The sequence below is a fragment of the Myripristis murdjan genome, chromosome 8, assembly GCF_902150065.1.
Source record: "Myripristis murdjan chromosome 8, fMyrMur1.1, whole genome shotgun sequence".
Taxonomy (NCBI): Eukaryota; Metazoa; Chordata; class Actinopteri; order Holocentriformes; family Holocentridae; genus Myripristis; species Myripristis murdjan.
This window is the reverse complement of record NC_043987.1, coordinates 27474077-27486261: the sequence shown is the minus strand read 5'-3', so window position 1 is coordinate 27486261 and position 12185 is coordinate 27474077. Positions and strand designations below refer to the sequence as shown.

At 42.9% G+C, this 12185-nt stretch overlaps 1 protein-coding gene across 2 annotated transcripts; it reads right to left on the bottom strand.

Moving 5' to 3' along the window:
- Positions 1-3833: 3833 nt before the first annotated feature.
- Positions 3834-12020, bottom strand: nucb1 (nucleobindin 1). 2 transcript variants are annotated; one of them, XM_030057299.1, is made up of 13 exons: positions 11895-12020; positions 10591-10726; positions 10332-10439; positions 10080-10212; positions 8961-9064; positions 8469-8654; positions 8275-8365; positions 8092-8150; positions 6335-6427; positions 6113-6202; positions 5792-5965; positions 4300-4417; positions 3834-4190 (listed from the first exon to the last, which is right to left on the bottom strand). In XM_030057299.1, exons 2-13 carry the CDS (start codon positions 10720-10722, stop codon positions 4105-4107), a joined length of 1374 nt encoding a protein of 457 aa, XP_029913159.1. In that variant the 5' UTR covers positions 10723-10726; positions 11895-12020; the 3' UTR covers positions 3834-4104. The 2 variants fall into 2 exon arrangements, with proteins under 2 accessions (XP_029913159.1, XP_029913160.1); XM_030057300.1 differs by having other exon boundaries at positions 3834-4187.
- Positions 12021-12185: the final 165 nt, after the last annotated feature.

The window sequence follows — 12185 nt, the reverse complement described above, 5'->3', positions numbered from 1 at the left end:
GCAGGGCTTAGGCATGGGGTTGGGAAGAGTGTGTGTGTGTATGAGTGTATGTGTGTGTGAGTGTGGAGGGAGGAAGGGGAGGGGGGGGATGACGTAATGTCCTCCCAGAGAATGATGATGTCGAGTAGACCACCACTGAAATTCAGAGTGCATCCAAATTCAATTGGCAAAATAATTTGGAGAGAGGGAGAGACGGAGGGAGGGAAGAAAGACAGAGAGGCAGACAGAGAGAAAGAAAGAATGAAAGATATCTGATAATGAACAAAAAACAGATGTACAGTCAGTGGCTGTGGCAGAGAGGGAGAGCTGGCATCTATCTCCTCAAAGACATTCAAAATAAAAATAATAAAAAAACAAATAAATAAATAAAAAAATGAAACAGCCCAGGCCAGAGAGGAAGCACACACACCCACACACTTTGATGATTTAGCAGAAGCCCTCTCTCTGAATAAGCTCCATTACTGATGAGACTCATCAGTAGAGACTGAGGGGTGAGTCAGTAAACAGAAAGCTCTCCAGCTCACCAAAATCATAGACCTGGGTACCTCTGAGATATCAACCATGAGGAGCAAAAAAAAAACCTGAAGATGAGAAAACGTCACAGACTGAACGGAGGCTTTAAGAGCATGCAAACAGGCCGAAGAGGTAACATGTAAAACCCCGTCACACTGAACTGAGGCTCAGCTCACAACCTCTGGACCCACACTATATTCAGCAAACATTTTCCATATTTATCTGTATACTCATGTCAGGAAGGCCTGTATCTACACTGTATGGACAAAAGTATTGGGCCACACCTCTATCACTGAATTCAGGTGTTTCATTCAGTCCCATTGCCACAGGTGTATAAAATCCAGCAGCTAGCCATGTAGTCTGCCTTTGCAAACACTTGAGAAAGAATGGCTCGTTCTAAAGAGCTTACAGCGTGTTGCTGTAATAGTAGCGTAATAGGAAGCCACTGCTGTAACAAGTCAGCTGGTGAAGTTTCTTCCCTCCTGGATATTCCACCATTAGCTGTCAGTGGGATTATTGCAAAGTGGAAGTGTTTAGGAACCTCAGCCACCAGGGGGCAGCACCAGGTAAACTTACGAGCACTGAGGCTCATAGTGCGTATAAGTGACCGACGCTCTGCTGCAGAGCTCCAAACCTCCTCTGGCATCAACATCAGCACAAAAACTGTGAGCCGGGAGCTTCATGGCCGAGCAGCTGCACGCAAGCCTCACATCACCGAGCACAACGCCAAGCGGCGGATGGAGCGGTGTAAAGCACACCGCCGGACTCTGGTGGAAACATGTTCTGTGGAGCAAGCAATCACACTTCTCTATCTGTCGGTCTGATGGATGAGTCTGGGTTTGGTGAACGCCAGGAGAACGTTCCCTGCCTGACTGCACTGTGCCGACTCTAAAGTTTGCTGGAGGAGGGATAACGCTATGGGCTGGTGTTTCTGGGGTGACTTTGGCCCCTCAGTTCCAGTGAAAGGAAATCTGAACGCTTCAGCTCACTGAGACATTTTGGACAATTCTCTGCTTCCAGCTTTGTGGTAACAGTTTGGGAAAGGCCCTTTTCTTTTCCAGCATGACTGAGCCCCAGTGCACAAAGCAGCTCCATAAAGGCATGGCTGGCTGAGTTTGGTGTGGAAGAACTTGACTGGCCTGCACAGAGCCCCGACCTCAACCTCATCCAACACCTTTGGGATGAACTGGAATGGAGATTGTGAGCCGGGCCCTCTGGTCCAACATCAGTGTCTGACCTCAGAAATGCTCCTCTGGATGAACAAGCAAAAACTCCCACAGACACACTACAACATCTGGTAGAAAGCCTCCCAGAAGAATGGAAGCTGTTGTAGCTGCAAAGGGGGACCAGCTCCATATTAATGCCTGTGGATTTAGAATGGGAAGTCAGAAAAGCTCCTGCAGGTGTGATGTGGAGGTGGACCAACACTTTTGTCCATATAGTGTCCATCTGTGTTCCAGCCACCAGCAGGAGCCCATGTTACTGAGCACAGGGTGAACTCGGCTTCTGGTGGGGACGACGCCCCCTGCAGCTCAGCGCGTGGCACAGCACCACGGAGCCTTCACAGCGGCCATGAGGAGCACAAGTCAATGCGTCCCTTTGTTTCACGCAGGAAGACTGCCTCTCATTCCCGTCAGTGTTTAGTCAGATCACAGCTTGAGGGACATTTGGCATTTTCCAAATGCTGGGCGGATGAGCATTAACTCATGTTGCTGTAACTGAGTCGTTTTTTTGTGTATTTGTAGGGGAGAGAGGGGATGACATGCAGCAAATGTGAGGTGCAGTAAGGACACAGCCTTGACAAGCGGCACGCGAGTTACCAGGGCAGCCCAGGTTGGATTTAACTGTTTAACTTTAGGAGTTTATTATGATTCACTGATTTATTTTAGTTTATCTGTTCTTTCCTTTGAGTCTCAGTTGCAGTGTTTTGGACAGGGTTGGTGTTGCAGGTATTGTGTAAGATGAAGAGTAAAGTGGTTTTAAATTAGTTTACATAATTTTTTCTACATTCTCGGCCAAAATTTTTAAATTATTTTTTTAATTCTGCAAATCTAATAATGATAACAATTACAATAGCAACAACAACAATAAAACAGATATCTCATTTAACATACAGTATACTTTGGTTCTGTAGTATTTTTTTTTTTTTTCATACAGTTTTTATTTTTTTAATGCCTGGTTCTAACATTGGTTTAAACTGACCACAACAACCTCAATTTAAATGTACTTAGGGGAAAATAAGCCTTATTAAATGTACCTAACAGATGTCCTGCCACACCCTGGATGGCCTTTACTCAATGAGTCAAGTATAATCGGTCCAGAATAACCGTCCTATTCACTTCTGCACTGATGAAACTATAAAATATTCTGAATGAATCGCCGCCCGCTCTGTCCCAACCCTGCAGATCATATGACGGTAAACACAATCTCTGTGATCCAAACAGCTACCTGACACCGGCTCGGCTCAGATGACACGGCGAGAGCGACTGACAGGAAGCAGCTGCGTGGCCACCGGGGGTGAGGGGTGTGTGTGTGTGTGTGTGTGTGTGTGAGGGCCGGCTGGGGTGACGAGAGGTCAGTGGGTGAGAGGAATGCTGATAGGAATGCCCCGCGTGTCTGCCAGGGGAGAAAATCCTCAGGACAACAAGAAGGATCGGCTCGTCCCGGGGGAGCCGTGCCACCGGACAGCAGGCCGAGTGTCGGGCCCCGGGGGAAGAGGCGGGGACTGAAACATGCTAAAAGAAAGAGGGATGCCATGAAAGTGTGAGTGAAACCTTGTTGTTTAGGATGGAGGGGAAAGGCTGGAGAAGAGTCTGATCAGTAAAGACTCTGCAGGGCTCATCTTAAAGGTGCACGATGCAAAACTGACGATTGAAATAAACTGACAAAAAAACAAACATGTAATAAGCATGTAATTCATCAGTGACATTTCTTTGAATTTCGTGCTTCTTCCTTCTTTTCATCAGTTGAGTCAGTTGAAGTTCCTCACTTCAAATTTGCACGGTGCACCTTTAAAATTCGCCAAAGATATTCAGTGCCACCTGAAATCAAACTGAGGACCGATTTTAAAGCAGAATGCAGTCACAAAACAGACAAAATGAACCTATTTCCCAATTCCCACTGAGCTTTCAAGTTGTGAAATAATAAATGAGCAGGATTAAAAAAAAAAAAACACGACAAAGATAAATGAACAGTTAAGGGAGATATGGACCGGTTGTGTTTATTAGGCAGATACAATGAAAAAAAAAACTGAACTGAGTGAACACGCGGCAGCAGGAGACCTGTTACTGCACGGTGAAAAAAATGAGACCTCTTACGACTGTATTCAAGACGTTTTTAATCCTTTGAAGTATTATACACACATCTCATGATTTGTGAGCTTTATTGGACTGTAGACCACAGATATGAACACACAGAATAATACGCTGTTAGACATGCCAGTCTGTCTGAATTTATACATACAGTTCATATAATTCAGTTGGCAGAACCCATCTGGATTTCTGTGTCAGTGCAAATCAAAATGTGTACGTGTGTGTGTGTGTGTGTGTGTGTGTGTGTGTGTGTGTGTTAAGGCCGTCACAGCAGGCTGCATTAAGTGTGTAGAGGCAGATTCTGTGGAGGCTCTGCAGGCAGATTATTCTGGCCATCGGCTTCTTGTTCAGCTGGGGCTTTTGCTTCTGAAAGAGACGGGGCACATTCGCTTACCGAGTGCATTTACCTCACAAACTCCCACCGACAACAGCAGCTGTGGCTGACTTGCCGTCTAAAGCCCCTCCGCTCGTTTACCTTGATCCTCTAATTTTTGCGCGTCTTGGTGGAACTGCAGTTCTCCGTTAGGACCCGTCGGAGGCTGCCCCTCTGCTGCCTGCTGGTCCTTCTGTCTCTGAGACATCTCTAATACAGCCTGGGAGGAAAAACAAAACACAAGAGACCTGTTACAGCCCATAACCTGCAACAAGTCAATGTTATATATCAAACCACAGGCATGAAATAAACATATCATCTGATCCCTTCTAACTGCTGTTGCTTCTACAATACATTTATTTACAATTTAATCTGTTTTGTTTTAGTCCTGTTTCATTCTAAATTGTAAAATATTAACATTTATTGTCCATACAGTTGTTTGTTTATTTGACTTTTATTTATGTTATTACAGTTACAGAAGGAGGAGTGAGGATGCATTTATAAATTTATTACATTTTAATTCCTGTTTTCATGTATAGGAGACTGTGTTTTTGTGAGAAAATCAATAAAGATATTGTTTAAAAGACAAAAAAATGCTGTTGCTTCTGTCTTTGTACATTATTATCAGGGCATATGCAGGAATCTTGAAGTTAATTTTAATACCTTTTTAAGACTTTTTCAAGACCTTCTCAATATTTTTTAATACCTCACCGCCACTTCAAGCTGTAACCATTTACATCAGTGATATTTTTAACTGAACAGTTTTAGTTTGTGATAAAGACTATAGACCACTGATACAACAGAACGTACTTTGTGCTTCTGAATTTCCACCGCCCGCTCGCTCTGGCGCTCTCAGAGACAATTTACGAACGCACCCACGATAGCCTAGTTTTTTTATGTACCTGTTCATCTTTGTTTTTTAATAAAAATGAATAAATTCGCACACTTTTATGATGTTTTTGGGACTCAAACTCTTGGACAGCTAATTCAGAAAAAACACTTTCAAAATTTAAGACTTTATAAAGTCGTGATAAGACTTTTTAATACTTTTTACGGGTCTTAATTTTCCCCAAATTGATTTATCACCTTTTAATACTTTTCAAGACCCCGCGGATACCCTGCTCAGAAATGTAAAACACATCACTTCCCAGGTGGCAGAGATTTTGCCCTACTATACTACAGCTGTTCAGAAGAGCAAATGTAAAAACTTTCATGAACTGGATGTGACTTGAGTCACTACGATGTTACAAAGTGGACATTCATCTGTGTCAAAACAACATGGATGATCAATTTAATTTATAGTGAAGTCAAACTGTTGTCATTTTTGCTGGTTTCTGGACTCTTGAATGAGTCTCTGGATGGATTTGATATATCCTCATGCGAACTTTAGATTTTCCATGCATTCGTTTTAATCTGAAGGCGCCACAGAGACGACAGCTGATGAGCAGCCTGGAGAGATTGTAAACGTAGGAAACTCTGACAGGCGGTTCAGGTCGGGTTTGGTCACATCGGGTTCGACATTTTGTTCTGGTCGGGTTTGGAGAGGATTTCCTCCGCCCCGTCCGGGTCCAGTTCAAAATGCTGGGACGGTTACCTGCTGGTACTCTCTCCTCTGGGCCTCCAGGGCTTTGCCTCTCTCCTTCAGCAGCTCCTGCTCCTGGCGCAGAGTGTCCGCCCGCCTCTTCAGCTCCTCCTCTTTGTCCCTCAGCTCTGCCTCAAAGCGCTGGAGCTCCGCCTCCGTGTAAACCGGCTTGGTGTCGTCTAGAGTCTAGAGGGAGGCCGGGGAGCGGACATGTAGAGTTAAGACTCACGCAGACCCGCAGACCACCAGGGTGGTTTTGATCAGTTACACAATCAACATGTAATCTGCATCACATCCATCATATTAGAGGCGGATGATGCCGACTGGCTTTACCTCCCACTCCTTAACATTATTGAACTCCTTCCTCTCTGTGGATTTGAGGAACTCCTCCAGGCTGACGAGCCGATCTTTGTTGATATCCACCTTTTAACCGAGCGAGAGAAACACAAGCTACATCAGTCAGCACAAACAGGGATGGATTTAAAACAAACAAGAAAAAAAAAAAAAAAAAAAAAGCTCAGGCAGAAAAGTAGCGGTTGGAAAAGTAACACTGACATTTTTCATGACATGCTCCCTCATCCTCAGCCTCTCCTCCTCCATCTCCATCATATCGTCCTCCTCGTTCTTCGGGTCGTAGACCTTCTCCAGCTGGAAGAGGAAAAATGAACAGATGTTAAGATACAGTGAGAGCACTATAAAAATAACAGCAGCATATTACAGGGACACTGTGTCCATCACTGCTGTCAGGTTATAAACTTGTATCTTCAAAAACAGCTTCAGTGACCATTTTGGAAATCGGAGTTTCATGGACCCCTTGTTCTGTCTGTAGCTGGGAGATAAAACAACAATAAAATATAAACAATATTGCAATATATATTTCTTCATGCTAATCAATTTCAACTTAATTATATTCCATGACAGACAAACAAATAGCCGGTACAGAGAAAGAGCGCCACTGAAAATTTCAGTGAAAGTGAAGGAGACAAAGGATGCCGTCGACAGCATCGGTAGTACAAAAATGCTTTTTTTTCTAAGTCTGATGCTAATTAGGGAGTAGAATTTCAAGTCATTTAGTAGCTGATTACTCTGTTAGAATAGAAATAGAAAAAGAGTACTAAAATGATGGACCTAAAAGAAGTAAAGAACTGATTCATGCGTGGAATTTAGGTTTTCCTTTATCCGAACGAGAGCGGAAAAAGAAGAGAAAGGAGACCAGTGACGGAGCTCAGTTCACCATAAATGTCTTTGGGGATTTATGTGGCCACGCATTTTATAAGTCATGACTTTTAAATTGTGCACGGCAGCGGTATAAGTATATGTGAATAGAACACAATACAATGATTTTCAATTTTCATGTGCTATTTGGTGTGCTAACTCAGATATGAAACCTGCATGTTCACCAAATTTGGTTACACCAGGACATCCAGGATTAACGACTTTTTGTAAATTCAGTTAAGTGAACTTTGATGGCAAAAACCCAGCAAATCAAAAAATATGAAAAAGTACTTTCTTTTCTGGCTTGGCCCACATATTCTATAGGAGGAGTGGCGATAAAAAAAAAATTCGGCAAAATTCAAAATCTGTCCTGGCACAAATGGGCTTGGCCTACAAGGATTTATTTGTTTTAACCCACAGAATCTAGGGAAAAAAAGAAGAAATTTGTTTATGGAAGTTACTAGTTAGAGCAAAGTATGTTGCAGACTTTGTCACAGACCTCTAAGTCAGGAAACACCACAAGACTTTTCCATCGTCTTACACAACATCAGTATCAAGCAGCCGTTGTTTTGGACATGTTTGGCAGATAATTCAACAGAATATAGATGCCTGCCATTACCAGAGAGTTGAGAGGAGATTTCCTTTGCTTGTACATTTTGTTTTTGTTTTTCTCCATCTAAAAACTTCTACTGAAAACAAGACATCAATATATTTCCATTTACCAGATTGTAAATTTATGATTGTTGTGTTAATACAATTGATTACTCTAATTCTACTTCAGATGTGTGGTTTGGCAAGAACATACATCTAAGACAGGATCTCAAATAAAGAAAATAAAGAATATTTCAAACCACAATTAATCTGCTGGTTGCTTTAGCTTTCATTCAGAGGCAAAAAGTTCCCTTTAAATGAGACAATACATAAACTGAAGTAATTATCATGAGACTGATATATAGTTTTTGCTGTTGTCGCCCAGCCCTAAAAGCACAGCCGTCAGCTCGAGGGAAAGTTATTTATTTTATTTTATTTTATTTATTTATTTTCACTGCTTTATTCATTATTTTGTTATGAGGTGACGGCAGCAGTTTAGTTCTTACCTCCTTCGTGAAGAGAGCCTCCAGCTCCTGCTCATCTAAAACTCCGTCTTCATTTGTATCTAAACGGTGTGGAGAAAGAATCACAAACAACTCTTCATAATTAACCCTTTGGTATCGTATGAAGGGTGACGCTGGTCTGAAGATGCCGTTAGGGGTTAAAGGGAAGAGGCAGGCGTCACTCACCGTGCAGTTTGAAGAAGGTTTTGGGGTTGAACTCCTGCGGATCCAGACCGTCCGTCTCCTCCCACACCTCCCTTAGCTGAGCGACGCTGCCCTGGATGTGAGAAATGACAAGACAAAGAGCAGAAAATGTGAGAGAGGCCGACTGATTTCCACTTTCTTCCAATGAGAGCCAACATGGACGCATTGGTACATACCGGGACGTTAACTTTGGGGTGCTGGCGGTGTTTCTCCTTCAGCTCCTGCATCCTCTTCTCCTCTTTCTCCCTCTTCTCCTGGTCCAGGCTCTTCAGGTACTCCCGTCTCTCGTGCTCCTTCAGCATCTCGTAGCGTTTGAACTCCTCGTGCCTCTCGGCGTCGTAGTTCTCCAGATCCTTGGTGGCCTGGAAAAAGGGCCGGCGAGAGAGACGCCGTCACTGTCAAACTCTTTGTGAAGCCGTTGAAAAACAGCAAACTCACGTGCTGCTCAGATAAAATATAAAACGAATCAACTAGAAAGCAAAATCGGTCGAGGCAGGAGTCAACATGAACTGCGCCATGATCACCAAAATCCTGTCCGTGGCATCTGAGATGGACAGATGAACGAAAGAACAAAAACCAACTAACAGTCGGACGGTGACTCTTTTCATTATGGGGTTCAACAGAAAAAGAGGAAATCTGGCATTTCATTTATGGCTGCAAGCTGTTACCGTTGAGATAAGCAGCTCAAGGTCTTTGGCCTCGAAGGTGTTTTGATTGTGCGGATCCAGATGTTCAAACTGCTTCAGCAGGGAGGCATGATCCATCTGCAGACCTGAGGAGCAGATGGATGGATTACAGACCACATGCCAAGACATTTACAATGACTCATCCATGAATCTGTGATCCGCTCAGCACTGCGCGGGACATCTGATCCGTGTCTGTGCACATGACCGCGCCATATTCCCGTTCACAGCTTTGTTTATGTGTAACTGACTGAGAGCTATCACTGCACATCTGTACATGGTGGACACATTTATACACAAATGCTAACCCTATTTTAATCTGTTAATGATAATGTGATCAGCGTCCAATACATATTTACATAGAAGGACAAAATTCTTCGTAGTTTTTTGTTAGGGATGGACCAATAATTGGCAGATCATTGTTACTGGACAATATTAGCTTTGAAAAGCAACTATTTTTACTGGTGTAATTTGGCTGACTGTTGAATCTGGCATTTTGTGTGATTTTTTTCTAGGAGTGTGTCATTAACGCGACTATTTGCAACACAATAAAAACTAACATGAACTTTTTTTTAAACAAAACAGTTTTCTTAAGACAGGCCTGTCTGAAAAGTTGAACCTTTTCTGCACCTGCATTTGTATTCATATTCTTACAAATATCCATATCGGTGTTGTATCTGTGTCAGCCGTTATAGGTGGGAAGATACTGGATATTGGTATCAGCCTTAAAAAAACAAACAAAAAAAAAAAACATATTGTCTCATCCTTATTTGTTGTACATCTTATAATATGAATAGTAACAAATACACACTTGCAAATTCATTTCAACTAGCAAGATGCTGTATCTTCGTTTGTATTGTTTGTGGTGTAATTTAATATATGTTTGTTTTCCTTATTTTATGTAATAACTATCTGACTACTTCAGCGCTCCCCATTTGTCTTGCTCTGATCTGCATCGCATTTTCTGCTGCTCCGGCGATACAATTCTCCCACGGGGATTATTAAATCCTGTTTTCTCTAACCAAATCTACACATTAGGGCAAAGCGACTCTCCCTTCTAATCAGTCGTCCTTCTCTGGCCCGGAGACACACAGGCCCACTCACTCTGTGTGTTGGTGCTGTCCAGTTTGGCCTTGAGCAGCATCCTGAGGCGCGACACCTCTTGCCTCTTGAGCTCGTCCAGCCGGGTCCTGACATGGTGGCCCACCAGGTCCAGCTCCTTGCTGAGACGACCGTTCTGACAGATAACACGAGACGTCCAGCATTAAACACATCATGGCTGACACATTTACATGAGGGAGGTATGGGCAATAATAAGAAAGGGACAGGAAAGCAGTGGCCAGGATAGACTCTAACCTTGATATCCTCTGTGTTGGCTGTCTGGAGTTTCTCTCTGAAGTGAGGATCCGTCTCTAAGACCTCGATCACCTCTCTGAGGTATCTGTCGTAGTACAGGCCGGTGTCCTGCAACAGTCAGGTGTGATGTACAGATTAGCAACGGTGCATGAATGTAAACAGGGACAATAACTTGACTTTTTTTTGGCACCATGAAGTCCAGTGGTGAAAGGTAAGAGCGTGATGTAGATATTTGAACACCACGAGTATGGAGCTTTACCACGTTCTCCTCCTGATTTTCCTCTTCAATGTGCACGGCCTCCTGTTTGCCTCCATTACGATCAATGGGCACGGACCAGACCTCGGCTGAGATGGACAGAAGCAGCAGCAGCCAGCGAGGATTCAAGTTCATCCTCCTTCAGTACACACACACACACACACACACACACACACACACACACACACACACACACACACACACACACACACACACACAAACAATGAAGCTGACAACAGTTCATCAAAAATACACCGACCCCCACCAGCCACACGTGCCCTGCCAGTCACTCATGTATGGCAAGAAAAACCTAATGCCAAACTCCGTTCAAAAATAACATCATTCTAGCTCAACACCATGTTTTTCTCTTTGTAAACACAATTCATGACCTTTCACAAGTCGACAGCCTCCAGTCTTCAATTCGGCACGAAACAAATTCACAGAGTAGCATTTAATTTCCAACAAAATCTCAACTCAGCTCGCTTGTCATTCCTACAACCGTCTTCCACCAAAAAAAAAAAAAAAAAAAAAAAAAAAACACCACTGAAGGCGGTACTAAACACACAAAAAATAGCTCTGAAAGGAAAATAAACACAATTTGGCCAAGTCAAGCGCTTCTTGGTAGATCGTATCTAAGCCGAATTTACCAGAAGACCTTCAGGATTTATGAAAGTGCTTACTTTATTTCCACAATGTGTCTGTATTTCCCGACAAGCAAGAAAACATGGAAGTGCCGGATAATTTGAATGGAGTTTGGTTTAATGGTCTTTTTTTCTAATCATACTGCAGTACCTTAACGCCTACTGCTAGATTAACAGAGCAAAAAATCATTAATGGCACCAGAAGGCCAACATAATAACATGTAAATCTCCATTTCAACCGAGCTAATGACTTCATTATAAGACTTTTTTTCGTGTATAAATTCAAGTAAGGACCTTTGTGGATGCAGGTTGGCGTTTACGCACACAGAACAGGATGTAGCTTTATCTGTGGCGCAAAGCGGATCTTTATCGGATATTAGTTGTGGTCACCGACACGAAACGTTAGATATCTAATTTCCCAACATGTAAAATACCATTTGACCATTTTAACAGCATTTTGAATGACTTACAGGTTCCCTTTAGCCTCTCTCTGGCTCCATAACGTGAAGCTAGTAACGTTACCGCCTGCTCCTCAATGGCATCTAGCGCTTCTGCGTATTTTTTATTTTTATTTCACCATATAAATTCAGCAGATATAAACCGTATCATATAGGTATAATTACAATAAACGATATATTACAGGCAGGCCTCTCGGTGGTCTCTTACCGTGTGTGTTATTGTTATCTGTATCTGGCACAATCCTCCGGTGTTTTACCAAAACCGAAATGATTTTCGCGTCGGAGGCGCAGGGTCGAAGGACATTGACGTCAAACGCATGAGACGACTGGAAACTCTTGACTGCTGCCTTCACGCGCTGTCGGAAATGTTCCGATTACAATTTTTTCCCTACATGAATGACATTGAGCCTCTAGAAGTAGTGAAGACAGTGAAGGTCCGGATTTGGGACATTTAGGTAACACAAAGCTTGGAGTCACTTATCAGCTTTATAAACTCATT

Coding starts and splice junctions, on each gene's coding strand:
- nucb1 (XM_030057299.1), bottom strand. CDS start 10,722: ATGAACTTGAATCCTCGCTGGCTGCTGCTGCTTCTGTCCATCTCAGCC. Junction 9,065..10,079: donor GGACAGCACCAACACACAGA/GTGAGTGGGCCT, acceptor TCTGCTCCTCAG/GTCTGCAGATGGATCATGCC. Junction 5,966..6,112: donor ATAATGTTAAGGAGTGGGAG/GTAAAGCCAGTC, acceptor GCCTCCCTCTAG/ACTCTAGACGACACCAAGCC.